Consider the following 21,157-nt stretch of genomic DNA (forward strand, 5'->3'; position numbering starts at 1 on the left):
GGATTGACAAAAGCCAGCACCAGAACACTACAGACTCTGGGAGAAAGCAAGCCTTGGCAACATGTTGATTTTAGACTTCTTTTAGCCTCAAAACTGTGAGCGGGTAAATTCCTGTTGTAAGCCAAAACCAGTTTGTGGTATATATGATTGTAGCTCTTGCAAACTAATGCATGAGAAAATTAAAGTTCAGAAAGATAAAATAACGTACTTGAGGTTACACAGCAAATTTGCTTATCAATTTGGTGGTTTGTTAAATGTTGGACTCCTCTACAAGGTAGTATAGTTCAGAGATAGCAAGGGTCTCTGTCAGATCTCCTTGCTCTGTGTCTCGCCCACAGAAAGTGCTCAATAAACATTTGTAAAATGCATGAAAAATTTGTGAATGAGAGATTGAATGAATGAATGAATGGGTGTGTGAATGGAGCAGGCTAACTAGGGCTCATTCTTGGCCCACATGTCCCTTGCTCTTCTCACCTTACCATAGAAAATAGCTATTCTTTCTTCAGTCTCTGGTATAAGCTGCCGGATGGGACTTTAATATTCCTCTTTAATTGCTCTGGAAAAAACGAAGAGTGTTTAAATTACAAAAACTTTCTCAGGTTTAAAATAAATATCTTCTAATTTAGGAACCAGATAAAGTTTGAAGCAAGGGAAAATTTTGCAGAGAATGCTTTAAAACAGAACCCCTCACTTTTGGAACAATATGCAAGGGTAAATATGAAGAAATACAGTGTGTTAGTCAGTCAAAGGGGTGCTGATGCAAAATAGCAGAAATTCATGGATTTTTATAAAGGGTATTTATTTGGGGTAGAAGCTTATAGTCGCAAGGCCCTAAGGAGTCCAATTTAAGATACCCACAAGAGGTACTTTTTTCACCCAAAGTCATTTGCCACATGTTGGAGCAAGGTGTCAGTGATGTCTGTGAGGGATCCGCCTTCCTCTTCTTCTTAACACTCCATGGTCCCAGCTTCTTTCAATCTCAGTTGTAGGCTGGGATAAGGCTCATCTCTGTCCCTGGGCTCATTTCTTTCTGGGAACAGCTGCTCAGGTCTCTTAACTAGGTCAGCTGTAGACTATCAGGCTCATCTCTCTTCTCAGGGCCTCTGCAGTGTTTATGTGTCTAATGAGCTGTCTCTCTTCTTCTGTTTACTTCCACGTGAGCATCTAGTTTATACCCAAGGGGGATGGGACTCAACACTGAGCTGTACTCTACAGATGTGGTTGGATCAGATCCCTCATCTTAACATAATTTAACGAGACATCTCAGCTGAATCTAATACAATTCAAGGGTAATCATGCCAGACGAACTGACCAATTTATAAACATAATCTGTATTTCTTTTTGGAGTTCATAAATAAATATCAAGTTGGTACAAAATGTATTTAGTAAAAGTGTTTTTTTATAAGTATATTCTGGGTCAAAGGATACATCAGTAAGTAGAGCCTTTAGCTCCTGACATATAGTAGGAGTACTTACATATTTAGTAAGTACTTAGAGAAGAGGATGAGGACATATTACTAGTTCTTTGGAGGAAGATAATAAGAATTATTCCTAGAGGGATAAAACACTGCTTCACATGGTTATAAGTTTTGCTTTTGTATAAATTATAATTTCCTATGGGTTATGATAAATACTGACATCTGTAGAATAAAAAATTGTGGAATATTCCTGTTAACCTTCAAAATCTCTCAGTAGCATTTAGATGGATGGAATGTCACCTTCCTTCCCAAAGTAAGATCAAGTCCTGTTTTTGTTTGCTAAAAGTTGCTGGGAGCAATATATCAGAAATGGGTTGGCTTTTACAATGGGAACTTATTAGGTTAAAAGCTTACAGTTCGGAAGCCATGAAAGTGTCGAAATCAAGACAGCACTAGAGATACTTTCTTCCCAAGGTCCAGCTGTGGGCAGTCAGGCACAAGGTGGCATCCACTTGTGTCTCCCTTCTTTTCTGGACCTTGTTGCTTTCAGCTTTGATCTGTGCCATCTGTGGCTTTTCTCTCTCCTCAGTTTGTTGATTTCAACTTCTGGAGGCTTCTTTCCGTCTCTGCTGCTTTCTTCTGCATTTATTCCTCCATTTATAAGGGACTCCAGTAAATGGCTTAAGACCCACCCTGGGTCTTTCCCTATGAAGTAAGCTAATCAAAAGGAAGTTCTGTCAACGGAATCTAATCAAAAGGTCCCATCTATACTAGGTTTACAGGCACAGGAATGGACTGGCCTTAAGAACAGGATTTTCTGGGGTCCATAAAAGATTCAAACTGCCTCAAGTACCATAATGTTTTCTCATTCTCTCCCCTTCTGCTGCTTTCAAACATTTATGGGGAGGCAAATTAGAAAGCCCCATTTGAGATAGTGCATATTTAAAATGGGAAAGGCAGGGAAAGGTAGACATAGAGAAGAGGCATTTATGTGAGATGTTTACTACAACACAGATTCAGTGCAAAAAACATGAAATGATCCCACTCCCAACAAAAAGTGACTGAGTTTTCCAACTCCTCTCCAGGATTCACATTCAGAACCCAAGCTCTGAGGTCGTGTCCTTGGCCGGCTCTCTTTCCCTTCCTTCTTCCCCATTATTCTTGAGGATACTAACACCTGGATTGAAGTTTTCTTCCTCCACCTTTGAATTAGTATGTGATGGCCTTGATGGATGAGTTACAAATCTTACCTGAAGGTGGTTGAGGTACAAGAATGTTCTTCTGGCTTTTTGGTTATTAAAGACCAGTGATGCTATTTTTGGCATCCAAACCAGAGACAAAGGGAAAAAAGCAAGATAAAAAGAAAATCACGACGTAAAACATTTACACAAGAACCTTGGCTTGCATGAAACCGTTTCATTCAAAACTGGCTGCATTTCTTAGATAGAACAATCTTGGCATCCACTCTCTTTTTCCCTCTCTCACTGGCTGTAAATTTCAATGTTAAGAGGACAGAGTAGTTATGCTAGATAATATAACCCTGTTTGTCGAAAGGATCATATGCTGCCATGTTTGTTGGTCAAACTCATTTTTTGGGAGAAAATTATTCCTGTAAGGTTTACTAGAATAATGTATTCACAAACCTCTGTTGTTTTAGTTTTACTGTCTCAGAGGAAAATATCCAAAATTCATCATGAAAAATACCTTGTCAGAGAGAGGATTGTTGAATGACCAAGTTTTGTGTGCTCTGACAATAATTAATCTCAATATGTCATTTTTAATGCTAAATATCCCTTATAATCTTGGTTAAAAGTTAAGTTTTGTATCCCAGTTCTGCTATAATTTTTCTTTTAGTATGGCTCACTATTTCACCATGATTTAACCCTGAGCTTTCTGAGTTTTCAGGGCAGCCATAACAAAGCACCACAGACCGAGTGGCTCAAAATGACAGCAATTTATTATCTCACAATTTTGGAGGCTAAAAGTCCAAATTCAAGGTATCAGAAGGGCCGGGCTTCCTCTGGAGTCTGTTGGGGTCTGGCAGAGGCCTTCTGGCCATCCTCGGCATTTTGGGCTTGTGGTATAACTCAGTCTCTGCCTCATGTCACACGGCCATCTTCTCTTTTTCTGCATCCAATTCTCCCTTCCTATAAGGACACAAGTCACATTGGATTAGGACCTACCCTAATCCAGATTGTCCTCTTCTTAACTAATCTTCAATGATCCTATTCCCAAAGAGGGTCACTTTCATGGGGCTTGGGGTTAGGATGTGAGCCTGTCTTTTTGGGGAACACAATTCAATCCATACCACTATCCAACAGAACTTTCTGTGATGATGAAAATGTTCTGTATCTGCAGTATCCAAAACTGTAGCGTGTGGCCACGTGGTAACTGAGCACTGCCATTGCACAGAGGAGATGTGTACAGCATGGAGGTTGAGTGAATTCCTGGGTGCCACGTTGCCAGTGATGAAAAGAAGCTGGGCGAACCTTCTGGCTCTCTATCCAATGGCCCTTTCTAGGCTGCAATGTCGGCTCACATTTAGGTTTCATCCTGGCAGGAAAAATGAGGAATAATATAAAAAAGGAAGACCTAAATATTTCAGCTAAGTGTATGAATGAAAATAATATCACATGCTCTGGCCTTGCTTATGACAGATGACAGAGAAATTCACTTGAGCTAAATAAATAGTGGACTGCGGGGCGAGGGCTCCACACCAAATGGCCAGAGCAAATCATTAGATCTTGGTACAGTCTAAGGTTGCCCGAAACATGTCTTAATATTGTGTTCTATGTTTATTATTTATTCATTCACTTATGAGCACCTACAATGGTCCAGGTAGAGTAGGTGCTAGTGGTTATGACAATGGATAAAAATGGCTGAAGCACTCAGTGCCCATGAGGAGACAGAGGGGCAGCCATTTAAATCCAATGTGGGGGTGCTGCACTAGGTTGTGTGTATGTGTGTGGGGGGGTGGAGGGTGCACAGGTCTGGGAGAGTTTCACATATTCTTTTGATGCATTAGTGCCCAAGGACAATCAGGGACCTGGAGGTCAGATCTGGATTCAAATTCTAGTGCTCTCTCTTAGTAGCTGTATGATCTTGGGCAAGTTACCCTGTATTAGCCTTACCTTGAAGATGGAGTATAGTGTAGTGTAGTGTAGTGTAGTGTAGTATAGTACTCAAACTGCTGTTGTTGAGAAGGCAACATAAAATAATGTTTAATGTCGCAGTGCCTCATTCATAGTAAATGCTCAACACTACAAAGACTACTGGTATGATATTATTACTATGGATAAAACTGTGAGTTATAATTATCTTCATTTTGCAAATAGGGAACTGGGGCTGAGTGAGGTTAAGCAGCCAAGGTCATGGTGATAAAAAGGGGCAGGACCAAGATTTGGGGAAGGTCAGAGAGGCAGATCTCCCTCTGTGGCCCCACCCTGAGAGGGCTGCCTCTGAGCAGTGTGGGGGACCCCCAGAGGTGTTGAAACAGGGGCTTCCTGAACCAGCAGGTGGGCTTCAAAGCCTCTGCGCACTGCCTAACCTTGTAGTGCCTGTAGAGTGATTTTCAGAAGTTTCCTGAACAACAATTTCTTGTCCTGGAAAAATGCAAATTAAAGATCAACTTAAACTTTTAAAAACAAGCAAAAGACCCCATTCCCCCAGCACCTGCTTTATACTAGATTCTGGGGTAAGTGAAAGCTACTGGGCTAAGTTTCCTGCCCATCATTCATCCCTCAGCCCGTCCGTCCGTCCGTCCGTCCATCCATTCATATTACGAACTTTTTTAAAGCACCACAGACACCCTTCTGCAGGCTCCTTTCCTCCCTCCGTCTTATTTCTCCTACCTGACAATATTTTTAACTTAAGGTCGAAAGTAGCAATTTCCACGAGGTGGAAATTGGAGAGGGCGTCTAGAAAGGGAGTGAGTCCTCTGGCAGAAGTTTGCCACCGCTCAGCTGAGCAGCGGGGAGGACGTGCCGCAAGCCTCCCAGCCGCTCACAGCCCAATATGAACTGAGTAATGAAGACAGAGGTTCGTGCTGTAGTTGATACCACTATTTGGGGGGAACGACCGCTTCGTGCCGTTTTTATACCTCTAGCCACTCGCGTTGTGAACCGGTATATTCTGTGGAAACAGTTTACTTGGTTTTTATTTTGCTTCGTTTTGTTTTCGTAAACTAATCCAGAACAAACGTGCACGAGGAGATGGCAGGAGAAGGCTCTCGAGAGGCCGGGAGGAGCCAAAGGAGTCGTGGTTTAGTTGGAACAGAGAGAGGCGTTTTGGGGAGGGAAGCGGCATTCCAAGCAGAGGGCCCAGGCTGCGTGGAGGAGGCGTGGGTGTTGCCAGAAGGGCGTGCGGGGTGGGCCGGGCTCCCGCCGCAGGGAACGTGTGTAGCGCACATCCCAGTTGGGTGTCCCGGCGCGCGGTGGCGAAGCTGTCCAGCGGGTCGGACCGGGACTGCGTCCAGGGCCCCCGGCTCGGCGGCCGGAACCCGGCGATCTTTACAGCCCCCGGCACCTGGCTGCGCGCTCAGCTCTCCCGCCGCGGGTGAGTGTGCTAAGGGGACCTTCCCATCCCGGCGGCCCGGCCCCAGGTGCCGGCGCGGGAGCGGGGGAGGCGGCCGCAGGTCCCCGGGGGCACCCCGGGCCCCGCTCGCTCGCCCGCCTTCTGGGCAGGCGTCCTCCCCGGACCCGCCGCGTGCCGGGGTCCGGCCACCTCGCCGCCCGCGCCGGCCAGCGCGCCCCGCAGCGGGGCGGGCTTTCAGGAAGCGGGCCCGGCGGTCCCCGAAGCCCGCGCAGAAATCATTCCCGGGCGGGGGCCGGATGGGCCCGGCGCGGGAGGGGAGCTGCGGCGACCGCCGGGACGCAAGGTAGGTGGGCGCGTCCTCGCCGGGAGCCGGGAGGCGGCTGCGGGGCTGAGAGGGGCGGGGTGCACTCGGCGCCCCTCTCCTTCGACCCCCCGCCACTCCTCCGGGCCCCGCCGCAGGTGGTGGGGCTGCGAGGCGGTGCCGGCGGCCTGCGGGCCCGAGACCCGGGCAGGGCGCGGGTGCGCGCCAACTTTCCCGGCCGCGTGGTGGTCCGCGCCGCGCCACTCGGGTCTCTTTGGTGTCCCACCGGGTTCCAGGGCCCGGGCAGGCGGACTTCCCGGGGTCGCTGTCGGGGAGACCGAGGACCGAGGGGAGGTTGCCCGGGGGGCTTGGGAACTGTTCTGCGGTGGGCGAGGCGCCGGGGTTGGGGTGCGGGGTGGGGGGCGCGGGGCACCCAGCCTCCCCGTGTGCGTGCGGAAGGGGGCCAAGCTGCTTCGGGTCTGCCAGCTGGAGGACGCGGTGCCACGGGCCGGGGCAGGAGCGGGGCAAGACCGAGCCGAAGTGGGAGTCGGGGCGTTTCGCCATGGCGGTCCAAAGGCAGGCCCCCTCCCCTCGTCCATGGGAAAGCGCGCACCCCTGCCTTGCAAGCCCCCTCCACTCCTCGGGGTACACGGCGCGGAGACCTCCGGCGAGCACCGGCTCGAGACCTGGGGTGCTCAGGGTGTATCCCGCTAGTCCGGGCGGGCCGAAACAAAGGGAACGTGGAGAGAGGAAGAGCTTCGCCGCTGCCCTGGAGTCGGGGGTCCGGGATCGGTTTCCGTGAGAGCCCGTGCGCACAGGGGCCCGGGAATCCGGTCCGGGGGACGTAGCTCGGGACCCTTTTCTACTGGAAAGTTCTCACCGGTGCCCAGTGGGGGCCGCCGCCGGGAACTGGCGCGGACGCGCTCCGGGCAGCCACGTTCCCCGGGCCACCCCCTTCCCCAGGTGGCGGCGGCGTCCTGGGTCTCTTCCCTTCCCGCGCCCGCCTCGCCGCCGTTTATTTAGGTCCTGCATATCGGGAATGGCTCCTGAGGAGGGGGAGCCCGGGAAGGAGAGGACCCGGTTTGACCATACATGGGAGAGAGGCTCGGGAAAGCCGGCGTCCCCAAGCTCTGCGGCAACAGGTTGCTGGTGGAGCTCGCGGGCGCTGCTGACCTTTCCTGAGACCAGGCTCAGGAAGGCGCTAAAAACCCCTTTCTCTGTTCCTGGTGGATGGCAGTGGACCTTTGTTGAGATAAGCAGGTGAATGATTGGGGTCCTTGAAATCCACCCCCAACTCCTCAGGCCCTTTTTGGACACACTCGGGATTGAATCACTGTGGCAATATGTTAACTTGTACCAGATGAAATTGCCGGTCTTTGTGGATCAAAGACAGATGAATATCGGCAGCTTCATGTGAATCAACTTGAGTGGAGTTACCAGTGGTCTTTTCTCACTGGCTTGTGTGAGTTTTTTTTTTTTTTTTTTGCAGTGTCCCCCTACAGTGTCAGGATGAGCCCAGGGGTCATGGTCGAGTTTAGCTGAGTACTGATGCTAGCAGTAGCAGTATCGACTCTGTAATGATGCCAGCTGGGTGCCAGGTGCTGTTCCTGTTAGCTCACACCTGAAAGCTTGGAAAACGTAGCACCTGCCCACCCTGGTGAAGGTAGTAAGTGGCCCAGATTCCTGCGCCTGCGTGGTGGTGGTCTCTGTAGCAGTGCCCTTTGTTTTATTTTGTGTACCTCCTATTTTTTTTTTTTTTTATGAACTTCCTTATTGATTTCCATGCTGGACAATTTCTGTTTTATTGTAGTGAAATGAACAAGTGCCTTAAAGAACAGGTTGAAAATAATGAAACTTAAAGCCAGGTGTTGTTTTGTGAGTACTGTGCAAAATAGGAAGGAAGGAAATAGGTTTTGCCAACCAAGGGCTTCTTTGTGAAATGTGTCAGGGTCAAGACACTTTGTTACAAATGATAGAAACCAATTTTGGCTACTTTTAGCCAGAGGGGACTTCTTGGAAGACTGGGTACTGGGTGTCCTAGTGGCAGCAAGTGGCAGCAAGGCTGGCTAGCCAGGCTTGGGAACCCAGACCTTGGACCCAGGAGGCGACAGGACACCTGGTTGGTGGTGTGGACTGCCACCACCATCACTAGAATGAATTAGATGCTGTCCCCCTGCCACTCCCATGTCCAGGCCCGGAGGAAGCCTCTCAGTGCCCGAGCTTGGATTACCGGCCACTGGGGCTGCATGGTTTGGGCACCTCAGCAGCTTCCCACAGGACTCACAGAGGTGGGTGTAGAGCCTGGGGAGCCCTACCTACCCCTAGGCCCCCCCCCCCCCCGAAAAAAAAACCCAACCAACCCAGGTGCCTGACGTCACATACAGATATCCTTTTAAAATAAAGATTTTGAGACATCCTATCAAAAGGGAAAAGAAGAAATGAAGCCCCTTGGTCACCATGTTTGCTTTTAGACTAGGGTCTGTTGAAGCCCTGTTCTCTGGATTCAAGGCCTGGAATCATGTGAGATGTTTTTCTTTTTTAATTTTAATGTCATGTTCTTGGGCTCCTTTCCCAGTTTGGATTCAGTGCATTTCGAATGGAAACCAGGAAACTCTGCCCCAAAGACCGGACAAATGGAGAAACTGCCTTATTGCTTAACCTAGTGCCTTTTTAAAGGAATGTTCCTTTGGGAAGCAGTTTTCAAAGTCCTGCAAAGCTGAGGGTCCCAGCAGATGGTGTCCCACCCCCCATCCCTACTTGTAGACAATCTCTTCTGCTTTGGGTGAATTCTGGAGGAGAGACCTGCTTCCTATGGTGGAGAAAATAGCTGTAGAGCATTCCAGCATCCACCTTCCTTCCAGAGGTTCTGAGAGTGCCAGTGAGCAACAAATGCTTGGTACAATTTTGAAATAGGTAAAAACAACCCTTTGTGTTGTCCTTTCTCTCCCTCTCCTCCATTTTATTTCAGCGAGTCTTTTGGAGTGCCTACTGTGTGTCAGCCCTGAGCTGGATGCTGGGGGTGCAGGGATGCCAACATCAGGGGCTCTGCAGAACGCCTGGGCCAGACCAGCTTGGCACAGTTCGAGAAGGGCATTTGAGGAGCTTTCGACTTCCGTCTGATGTCCCGCAGTTGTGTTGGGGAACCTTGAGGTGTCCTGGACAGTGGGGTGAATTGCCAGGCAGATACTCCAGGAGCTGTTTCTCAAACTTTACTTGTCCTAGGGCTCCGTCTCCAGGAGAGTTTGTTAAAAGTCCAGATTAGTGGGCCTCATCCTCAGAAACACCCCATTTTAGGCTGATGCTGACGTTTGCCCACCCGGAGCTCCCCTGGATTTTACCTGGCAGTTCCCTGGGCACCTAGCGGGGTCTGGAGGTGTGTGTCTCGGCCTTACCTTTTGGCACAGCCAGTGAAAACTTCCTCCTTTTTGATTTTGACCCTTTCAGTGGCCTGGAGCTTTGACCATAGATTTTAGTATTTGCTTACAATCTCTGACATTTCAGAGGGACCTACACCTTAAAGCAAGATGCCAGGAAATCTGGACATGCAGCTCCGTCTGCGTCTAGCTCTGTCGCAGCAGTGAGCAGTGGCGTCTCGTTTCCCTTGGGATTTCCCTTCCCTGCTTTGGCACCGAGGGAGTTTGAGGGCCTGTTTATTCATAGCACTCCCACGGGCCTCCTGCTGTCTCTCCCCACCCTGGCTGAGACTTGGTGGCATGACCGTGACGCGGCCTTTCTCAGCAGCAGAGCCTTTAATCCTTCCAGCTGCTGTGCCCGGGGCTTCGCTCTCTTCATGTCCTCCTTCAGCAAAGAAAACCAGATAAGGGGCGAGTGTGGGGTGTGTGAGTATGTGTGTGTTGTGAGTGTGGGGTGTGGGGTATATGTTCATAGGTGGCGTGTGTGGGGTGTATTGTGAGTTGAGGGTGGTGTGTGAGTGTGTGGGTATGAAGATATGTATGTGTGTGGTATGTGTGTGTGATGCAAGGTGACACTGTGTGTGGTGTATGCATGTGTGATGTGAGGAGTGTATGGTGAGAGTCGTGTGTGAATGTGGTGTATGGGAGTGTGTGAGCCGAGACTGTGTATGTGGTGTGTGTACCTTTCTGATGTGTACATGTGTGTGGTAGTGTGGTGTATGTACGTGTGTGGTGGCTACATGCGGGTATGTGTGACGTGTGTGGCGCCTGCCTGCCTGCTTTGGGGAGGGCACTCCCATCCCACTAGAGTAACCAAATACACCCTTTCCTTTAAAATCTTCCCAGCTTTTGCAGCCCTGAGGGTTTCCGGAGGGGGCTTGCAAAGCTAACTTCCTTTGTTTCCTTTTTTATCATTTATTCTCTCTGGAAACAATTTGAAGATGAAGCAGAACACACTTGTGTTTAAATGTGCAAAACAGTGATTTCCCAGTGGAAGCAGTGAGAGCGTAGAGCCTGTCAGAGCTCAGTGTCAGGTTGTCTGTGGTGGCGGCGGCCCAGCAGGGAGACGGAGTCCTTTGGAAACAGCCACATGGCCTGTGGGTGTGCTGAGGAGTGGAGGGCCCAGACCCTGCCTGCGGTCAGGAGGCTCCTCCTGGGAGCCCCGTGGCGACCTGAGCGGCTGGGCTTTGGTAAAGGGAGAGCTGAAGGTCTCCCCACCTATTGGTAGCGCAGTGCAGAACCAACTGGAAGGGAAAGGAATGGAGAAGATGGGGCTCTAGGGAGGGGGGCACTAATCCCTTAGATTTCAGATCTTCAAATAGCTGCCTGGAGCTTGCTTTGCCTCAGTGGAATAAAGGTAGGGAGTGCCTTGGGCCCCTTGTGAAATGAGTGCAGTGTCACTTTGTTTCTGTCCTTTCTTTTTTCTCGTATCACTTTCTTGCTTGCTCCCTCTCCCCCATCTCACAATGTGCGCTTCAGAAGCACGCAGGACTCAGTTATCCTAACTTAGCAGATAAGCTTGGGATGTTTCTGAAGGCCAGACGAGAGGCAGAGCAGTGCATGCCGGTTCCTACTTCGAGGTTCTGCTTGGACTCACCTAACCTCACGAGATGACATGAGGAAATCAGTTTAGTTTGTGTATTTTTATATTCAGCAAGCACTTATTAATCACCAACTGTGTGCTACACCTGCATTAGGCTCCAGGGATAGAAACGCGAGTCAGCAGGGCCCACCGTGGAGGGGAACGGTGCCAGCTTCCATTCCCCTCACTGGACACTATTGGGCACTCCTTGTAGGATTCCTGCTGCTTTCTTCCCAGGGGGTGGCCAGGACCCTTCCCCCCCCCCCCACCCCGTGCTTCCTCTCCTGGACCCTGAATTGTCAAGGCAGTAGCTTTATTTTTAGAAGTTTAACATTCATACATGAACATGCATAAACAATAAAGTGTATTGTAAAAGTTGTGAGCTTATAAAATAAACATGCATATCACCATACATGCCTCCCATACATCATCTCACCACCAGCACCTTGCATAGTTGTGAAACAGTGTTGCAGACTGTGAAAGAGCATCATCAAAACATTACCTCTATAGCCAATGTCTTACATTTGGTGTATTTTTCCCCCAGTCCTCGTGGTTATGAACACCCTGTATTACTATTAAATACTTGTTATATAGTTCATGAGAGAATATTCTAATATTTGTTCTGAGAGTCCATCTTCTACCACAGGATTCTTTGTGTTATGTGGTCCCACACTTTGTGGAATCTATTCAAAGTGTATACTCAGTGGCGCTTATATTCATCACACAGTGTGTTGTTAACAGAGTTGTGCTGTCATTACCTCAGTCAAGTTTAGAACGTTTTCATTGCTCCAGAAGGAAAAATCCATACCCCTTATCCCCTACCCCGTGGTTTCCCTTAGAATTGATTTATCTAATTCTTTGCCACTGCTGCAAAAATATTACAATATTACTATTAACTATCATCTGTAAGTTACATTAGTTGTAAATTTCCCATGTATCACCATATTTTTAACATTTGTAAAAGAACATTCTTTAACTATAAACCACAATCCTCATCTACCATTGGATGTTATATGGTCCCTAGATTATTCTCTAGCTTCCTTTCAATTGAAATATTACATGCCCAGACTAACTCTTTTAGCCATAATCACATTTGTAAATCAGCAGATTTAGTTATAACTCACTATAATGTGTTATCAACTCTAATCATGTCCACACATTTACAATAAAACTGATTAAAAATTCTACATAAATTGAGCATCAGCTTCCATTCTCAATGCATGTTCTGTTTCCTAGTCATCTATACTCTAGAGTTCACCTCCATGAGTTTACTCATCGTATTTAGTTCATATTAGTGAGACCATATAATATTTGTCCTTTTGTGTCTGACTTAATTCACTCAACGCAATATCCGAAAGGTTCATCCATCTGATTCAGGTTCATGACATCAGGTTCATGACATCAGTATTACCTGGTGAACTTGTTAGAACCAATTCCAACAGACTTTAGCATCACATGGAAGAGCTGAGTCCCTCTGGCCTTGAGGTCGTGCCCTTCGAGTTTGGGCTGGCGGCGAGGTGGAGAGGGGCACGTTTGATATAAGGTCAGTGAGCAAATATATAGACTATCAGGCAGAGTAAGATGTATCTCTAAAGAGATCGAGTCCCTGAAATCCTTTCTGCCTCATTCCTCATCTGCAAAATGGGATAATGCCTTAAACATGTAGAGCAGTGTCTGGAATAGAGTAAGTGCTCAATTCGTGTTTACTTCTATGCCTTCTCTACATTACCTGGTGTTTCTCAAACCATAAAGGGTCTGTGGTCAAAGCCTGCCCCTTGAGGAAGGTCCTTGTCTGAATCCTGGCTCTCCTAGCCCCTCCCCTGTGGCTGTGGAGCAGGCCCACTGGGATTAGCCCCAAGCACCTGCTCTAAAGCTTTGCCGCCTCCTCCCTGGAAGCTCCAGGTGGAGGCACATTGCATGAGTTAGTGACTCGCTGCCCTTTCTCTCTCTGCCAGGGATGGTGCCTTGAGACACTGAACCCTAGGAAAACGCTCTTCTAGAAGCATCCTTTGCTGCCTGCTGGTCCAGCCACAAATCTGACAATTCTGCAGATCCACGGTGCCTTTCCTGACCAGGAAGGCTCTTCCTAAACTGATTGAAGATTTCTGGAACCTCTGAGGCCGGAGGCACCCAATTCTACCTCATGTTTCAGGGCTCTTGCTAGCTATGGCCCTCGTACTCAGCTTCCTACTGCTGCTGGGATACCTGTGTGGGAATACCATTTCAAAAGCGCCGCCTTTGCCCACGGAGATGCCTGAGGTTTCAAGTTTTGAGTTGCCTTCAGTGAACTACGAGACCAAAGGCGTTTCAAAAGCTGGCCCCATCGGAGGTCTCTTTCGAATGGTGCAGGGCTTTCTTCACGTGGTGCAGCCCCATGAGTTCCCGGAAGGTAAGTGCCAACTGTGGGCAAAGATAGGATTTATCTTCAGACACACGCACAGGCCTTTTTTTTTTTTTTTAAATGAGGTGTACCGGAGATTGATCCTCCTATATGTGTAACAGGTGCTCAGCCGCTGAACTATATCTGCTTCCCCATACATGCCTTTTAATGAAGGTACAGTCTATATATGATTGCCTTTTAAATGGCAATACAATCAGTACATGATTTGTCTAACATTTTAAAGTATGAATCTCAAAGTGATTGCACTGCACAGGAGCAGGAGGTAAAGACTTAGCTTAAATATGTGATTTTAAGAAATGGAATCATGCTGTATTGTAGTGTTGGTTTTTTAATTATTCTCCCCTCCTCCTTCCTGCTCCCTACCCTTCTTGTTTTTAGAGCAATGTGTTATTCTAAAATGCATATCAAAAATAATCTGAGAGTAAAAATGCAAATTCTCCATCGTCAACAGAAAAGTTAATAATTACTTAACATCTCTGGCCCTGCTAACAGTTAGAAATTTATTTAGCTCTGTCCACCACAAAATTCAGTTTCGACATTGCTTAAGGCAAGGACAGGCCTGTCCAAAACCTGTTTACCTGGTTAACTGTTTGTTTCGGTTGTGAGAGTTTGGGTGTGAGAGAGGGAGGGGCACCTCTAAGGAAGTCCTGAGGCTCAGCACTCTTGTTGGACGTTGCTCTTTGTTCTTGGGGCTTCTTATCTTTGTTGACCTACTCTCCAGTATTTGAAAGTCTCCAAGATAGGTGTTTATCTGAATAGATAATGGGCTGAAAACTGTCTGTGGGAAGCGTCTGTTACTAGGCTTTGGCAGCGCAAAGTTTTGATGAGCTTAATGTTAGTTCTACCCCAGGCTTGTTCTATAAACTGTAAAGATTTGAATACTTTTGTTGATTACTAATAATTATAAAATTTGTAGTAATCTTTATCATTTTTCATAGCTGATCAGCTGCTACTCTGTGTGTGAGAGGATATGTTCGTCATCACTTATATTATGGGCAGTTTATAGATTTTCATTAAAATACCTTTGTAAAATTTGAATTTTTAAACATTTACGCAGATTAAGAAACCAGTTTCAAGCATAGATTACAGTTTTTAAAATTAGTTTAAAGTTTGATTTTGTGAAATAAAATCACTCCGAGCTCTTTCATTGAGGAGTCTTGAACTAATTGTATTTCTTTTCTTTTTCCAAGGTTTATTTTATTTATTTCTCTCCCCTTCCCCCACCCCGCCCCAGTTGTCTGTTCTCTGTGTCCATTTGCTGCGTGTTCTTCTTTGTCCACTTCTGTTGTTGTCAGTGGCACAGGAATCTTTGCTTCTTTTTTTTGCGTCATCTTGTTGTGTCAGCTCTCCATGTATGTGGTGCCATTCCTAGGCAGGCTGCACTTTCTTTCGCACTGGACGGCTGTCCTTACAGGGCACACTCCTTGTGCATGGGGCTCCCCTACGCGGGGGACACCCCTGCATGGCATGGCACTCCTTGCGCACATCAGCACTGCGCATGGGCCAGCTCCACACGGGTCAAGGAGGCTGGGGGTTTGAACCATGGACATCCCATGTGGTAGACAGACGCCCTATCCATTGGGCCAAGTCTGCTTCCCTAATTGTATTTCTTATGCTACTGCTTAAAAGCTTAAATTTGGTAGCCCAAAGGGCGGACGTAGAAAATAAATTGATTTTATTTATTTATGTTGAATAGAAATTCATTGTTTATTTGAAGATTCAGTGTAAAAGTTATTGAAAAAGCAAATGTCTACTAATGTCTTTAGTTTTGGTTTCTTTGTGTTTTTGTTTAAAAGACCTAAAATTCAGTTATTTAATGAGTTTATAATTACTTCAAAAAGATCCGGAAACATCACAGGGACCATTTTAAGACATATCATGTGATTAGGTAATCCTGTAATCTCTTTCCAAATCTCTTTCTGTTTTTCTCCCTCTTGATTTCAGAGGAAAGATACTTCATAATTATTTTATAAGCAAAAGCATCATTTTATGTCTTTCACTCAGTTGGTCAGGTTAGAAGACGTCCTTTAGCTTTGCATAAAACTTCTGATGCATTCTAGGGTTACAAACTCCAGCATCATTATTTGTATAGGAAGAGGCATGAAAAGAATTTAAATCCTAATGTAATCTGAGGATCACCTCATTTGTTTCTTGACCTTCATCAATACTTATTACTTAGGGAAAAAAAATTCCCAAAATTTTTAGCAGTAGACCGGATGATAACTAGGCTTAAAGCCAACCCTTCAACGAAAAAAAGTCTTTTAAGTTGTTAAAAGCATGTAGTATTAAATTTAACAGGTAATTTCTTGGAGTGTTGATTTTCTTTTACCATTTGACAACTTGCATTCTTTTGCCTAGTTACTAGGTTTCAGAATAGTCTCAAAGGGCCCACTGGATGTCTTGCAACATCAAGGACAAATACAAGAAATCAAGGCTTGGAAAAGGTTTGGGCCAGTTTATTCCTTAAGCACCAAATCATAGGTAGATACCTTCACAATTGAAGACGAGGAAAGAAACGGGGGGAGGTAGCAGGCTGGGGGATTGATTACTTCTTAATAGCTAGTACCTTATTTAAAACAGACAACCTGAGGACAAGTTCTCTGTGAAGTCATAGAAAATAGCATTTTATAGATAAGCTCTTTATTCCAGGAAAAGTCAAGGAGCTCTGGACGCAAAGTCCCAGTGCTGGTGAAAGAGGAAGAAGGGGCTCTGGAGCTCGGGCTCCCTCTTTTATGCCATTTGATTGGGGAATTACTTTTCCATCCTGTGTCCACCCAAAATGGTATACCAGATTTTGCATTAATTCTCCTAAGGCATGTCCTTGTTGTAGTCTTGTAAATACACAATGGATAGGTTTTATTCAGCTGGGACTCAAGACAAAGGCCTACTTCCTGGGCTGAAGTGGAGATTAGTTTAGATTAGACCAGGGCACAGGTAACTAGTTGTACAATCCGGCAAAATGTGCTCTAGAACCCGGCTTCTGGTATTTCTTAAGGACCTGTCTTGTCTTGAAGCCGCTCGAACAACAGAATGCACTGTGCTTAGGCCGGCTAAGAGAGGGGTTCCTTACATTTGGGAGGAGTCATTTGTTCATTTATTCAACCTCGGAAAGGGGGTTGGTGGCAGGATGACCAGGGGAGTCGAGCAAAGGGTGTTCCAGGCAAGGGGAGCAGCCTGTTCGGGGAATGGAGGAGACTGTGGCTCAAATATGGGGTGAGGGAGGGTGTTCTAGAATATATCTGCCCAGATTAGGTGGACCCAGAGCCTGGCTGGGCAGTTTTGGAGAGGGAAGGAAGCACGGACAATGTTTGGGTGGAGGATTCATTCATTCATTCATTCATTCATTCATTTGCAAGCGTTTATTGGCAGCTCCAGCTTTCTATGGGGCACCGGGCTGTGTCTGTGAGTCAGAGTGTAAGTAGAATGGACTTAGGAAGATGATATCAGCTTGTTTGGATAGAGCACAGGGAGGAGGAGTGCTAGCTGGGAGACCTGTCTGGCGGTTCCTGCAGTAGTCCAGAGGGAGGCAAAGGGAATGGGGGACATGGAGCCAATATCCATTTGGGGTCCAAAGAGCTTGGTTCAGATCCGACCTCTGGCCTGTTCCCTACAGAGTGATCTTGGGCAAGTCCTTGGCCTCCGTTCTCTTAGATGTACCATGAAGATAATCATCACCCACTGCATTGCGTTTATCTGTGAGACTTAAGTGAGATGATGCATGTAAAGCGTATGTTTAAGAATCATGCTTGAGAGGCACTGAGATCCTCCATAAATGTACCTGCTATTAAAGTTGCTACTTGAGAGGCAGAATTGACCAAACTTGATGCCAAGATTGGGGTAGGGAGTGAATGCAGGAATAAGGTGTCTCCAGGAGGGATCAGTAAAATGTCCTTGCTGCTGCTCCCTTGGGAACATTCTAGATGGAGCTACCCACCTAAGAAGCAGTTCCATTACTGGTGCGCTTCAGAGGGCTGTGTCCCCTTATAGGCGAACCAGCCTTGGAGGCCAGGATGTCAGTGCCTTGCTGGTTTACTGAGTGGTCTTAACTCCTCCAAAAGTATCTACATCTAACAGGCTCTTGTTTTCCTCCACAACTGTCTTTCCTGCTGTTATCAGCATCTGCTTTAAGGCAGATACTATGGCTTGCCCTGTGTTAACTTGCTTGCTCTTCAAAACAGCTTTGGGGGAGGGGCAGATGGTGGTGCTATTTTTTTTTTATATCCCCTTTACAGATTGGGAGACTAAGTCAGAAAGAGGTTATGTGTTTAAGGTACACAATTTGCAAGTGGCAGAGAGAGAAACCCTGGCTTCCAGGACTAGGTATTTCTCCAGTATGATTTTTTTTTTCACCTTTTGTTTTCCCACTGTGCCTTTAAAACGACTGTGGGATGCTACGGGAAATAGTGATTTTTGTACATTAAATGCACACATCACCGAAGATGTCTGGCATGGATGGTGAGTGGTGCCTTTTTCAATTTTGTGTGGCTACGATGAATTTGGTGTAAATTATGACCCATGGGCATTCTAAAGGAGCAGGCAAAAGAAACCAAAAACAAACAAACCAAAAAACAAAACCACAAAACTCCTCTGCTCTTATTTTTATAGAGAGTCTCTTAAATTCTTTCCCACCCTGTGTTGGTATATGTTTTTAAATTAGATTCCAGGATGGTCGACCTATTTTTTTTTTTTTAAACGTTTTAGGCTAATCTGATTTACTCCTGGGATTTGGTGGGTGAGGGAGTGGATTTGTAGTTAGTGGCAGGAGGGGGAGGAAAGAGGAGGTAAGCTTGGATTCTCTGTGAAATGGAGGTGCCATTAGGGTGTTATTTTAGGTGTGCGCTCCATCTGTTGCAGGTAGCAGAAACCTATTAGCTAAGGGAACCAAAAAAAGGGAGTTTATCATTAAGAGTCCAGGTTATCTCATAGATGTCAGCGAGGCAGGCAGCTACCAGGAATCAGACCTTCCTGGACTCTCTCTCATCTCGCCTCTTCTCTGCATTTCCCCACTTCCTTCCTCTGTCTGGCGCCCCGCACCTCAGGGTGGGAAACCGGTTGCCAGCTTTGTAGGTCAGGCCATTTCTTGGCGAGTGGCTGACAGCCCTTTCTCTTACAGTTTCAATTCCAAATTCTCAGGGAGGGCCTCTGGCCCACCCTGGCCACTTGCCAGCCACGGACCCATTGGTCATCTGTGGCCAGAGTCCCACTGTGTAGACCTGGCCGCTGCAAGCCACCTCCCTCACCATGGCATCAGAGGCAGAGAGGCAGTCCAGGAAAGGGGTGGCGGCACAGGCCTGTCTGTTCTAACGTCCACGTAGAACCGCACTCTAGCGCCTGCATGCTTTTAGGTAATTCACACAAAGCTGGCGTTGTCTCCCTTGGCTCATCTGACTCATTGGCAAGGGCTGGCTCTAATTCAGGTCGGAAGGCAAAAGGACTGATATCTTGATCTGCCTCCCCTGTACAGTCACTATGTGGGGCCGTCTACAGCTGGCCTCTCTGTTCATCCAAACAATTGTCAGAGCCACTCTTACATGTGCCTGATGGAACTCAACAGCTCTATCAGCTGGGTGCTCTTATTACTCTTACTTTATGGAGGCAGAAGCCAAGGCCCAGAGAAGTGAAAAAACTTGCCCAAGGTCCCACTGTTAGTTTGCAGCAGAGGCAGGTCCATCCAGGCAGGCTGGCTCTAGAATCTAGGCTTAGCCCCTCCACTTTGTTCTGTTGCTAAGGAGAGCCACTTGGGTTCAGGGGCTGTTCCCAGGTCACGCAGATGGAGGCTTAGTGGCTGAGCCAGGGTTTGACCCAAACTGCACCTTGTTGCCTCCATGGAGAAGGAAATCTGTTGCACAAATTGCGTTTTACAGTCTCCAATGACTTGTGAGTGGGAGGTGCCTTTGGGTGGGAAGGCGACATGTCCATGGCACTTAATCCTCCTACCGTGTCTTTAGCTTCATAGTACAGCTTTTGTAGCAAACTAAACTCATCCTGTCTGACAATGATCCTTCACCTTGCCTATAAAATCCTGCTGAAATGTGGTCCTACCTTTCCATAAATAAATGAGAGGCAGGCTGTACACTTCTGGGAAATGTGTGCCAAGCCCACGGAAGACACCCAAAGAAAAGCTTCCTGCTCTCCTGCTCTCCAGTAATGGAGCCCTTTTAGGAGCCCCCAGATACATGCAGGAAACAAGAGATTAAGTATGAGCTTGAAGAGAGGGCACCCCGCATCTGCTGGATGAACCAACACGGTATGAACATGCTCTTGTCCATTGGGGTTGAGTCAAACAGAAGTCTTAGGATTTGTGCTTGGAGAGGCAGCTGTACAGCTTGGTGCGTCCCGGGCACTGCTAGATCAGAACTGTGGGGTGGGATGGGGGTTACCAGGAGAGGGCTTTAGGCAGGCCTGTTGGGACCCCTGGCTTGTCTGGGATCTGGGTTCAGAAATGAGCACTAGTGAAGAGCCTGCTTTCTGGAGCCACTGCTGTGGTGGATCGTGGCTCTGCTGCTTACCAGCTCTGTGGCCATGGGCAAGTTACTTAACCTCTCTTCCTCAGTTTTTCCCTCTGTAGGATGGAAATAATAATAGTACCTACTTTTTTGGGTCATCACAATATTTACATGAATAATATTTATAAAGCACTTAGGCTAGTGCCTGCTGTAGTAAATGCCCTGTAATTCTTTAACATACGAATGTATAAAATCCCTATTTATTAAAAGCCATTACATTCATCTCATGTGTGGTGACCCATGGCCGAAAGAACAAGTACGGGCTTGGCCTTTACTTTATGCTCCTTTAGTTCTCCCAGTAACCCCATGTGGCTCAGAGAGACTAGGTGACATGCCCAGGGTCATGTTTCTAGAAAACAATGGAACTCGACTTAAACCTGGCTGTCCGATTCCAAGTGCTTGCATCTCGATTCTGAAAATATGTAGTGCGCTTTCACTGGGTGCCAAGACCAGTGCTGTTGGGCAGATGCTACAGAGAGGATGCTGACTTGGCTCTCCTGCTCCCAAGAGTCTTGACAGTGCAGCTGAGGGGAATTCCACCCCCCCCCCCCCCCCCAGGCAACGATGACACAGGGCACGATGATCCATGGTCACTGTGAGCTCTGAACTGTGGCACAGTGTGGAGCAATCCGGGGAGACTTCCTGGAGGAAGTAGCATTGAAACCGAGCCTTGAGGGTGTGGAAAGAAGTGGAGGAGAGCATGTCCCCAGGAGGGAACTGACAAGCAGAGGCCTGGGTGAGGTTAGCAGAGACAGAGGCTCATCAGAAAGTGGCCTGAAGGTAGGGTCCGTAAAATTCAAACTGTCCTATCATGCGAGCACATCTGCCTGGGTTTTGTACACAGCGCAGAGTGGGCGTCACTTAGGAAATCTGTAACCAGAACCAAGCTGGGGAGTGTAGGCAGGCTGCTGAGCCTGTTCCCTGGAAATGCTTGTGCAGGTTTAGACTCTAGTGGCCTTTGGATCTACAGCATCAGCATCACCTGGGAATGTGTTAGAAATGC

The 21,157-nt window shown here is 47.3% G+C and overlaps 1 protein-coding gene across 10 annotated transcripts in view; it reads left to right on the forward strand.

Annotated features, from left to right (window-relative positions):
- The first annotated feature begins 5,374 nt into the window (after nt 1-5,374).
- Nucleotides 5,375-21,157, forward strand: part of PROM1 (prominin 1) — a 130,841-nt gene continuing 115,058 nt past the window's right edge. For 4 of the 10 annotated variants that reach the window (XM_004455236.5, XM_004455240.5, XM_004455241.5 and 1 more), the window contains exons 1-2: nt 5,614-5,972; nt 13,203-13,636. In XM_004455236.5, coding sequence (XP_004455293.1) covers nt 13,414-13,636 — 223 coding nt within the window. In that variant the 5' untranslated portion in view covers nt 5,614-5,972; nt 13,203-13,413. Of the gene's footprint in view, nt 5,457-5,613; nt 5,973-6,182; nt 6,295-13,202; nt 13,637-21,157 lie in introns of those variants that run through there. The other 6 variants (XM_004455237.5, XM_071217196.1, XM_058300659.2 and 3 more) reach the window with 4 other exon arrangements.

Source organism: Dasypus novemcinctus, chromosome 1 (genome assembly GCF_030445035.2).
Source record: "Dasypus novemcinctus isolate mDasNov1 chromosome 1, mDasNov1.1.hap2, whole genome shotgun sequence".
Taxonomy (NCBI): Eukaryota; Metazoa; Chordata; class Mammalia; order Cingulata; family Dasypodidae; genus Dasypus; species Dasypus novemcinctus.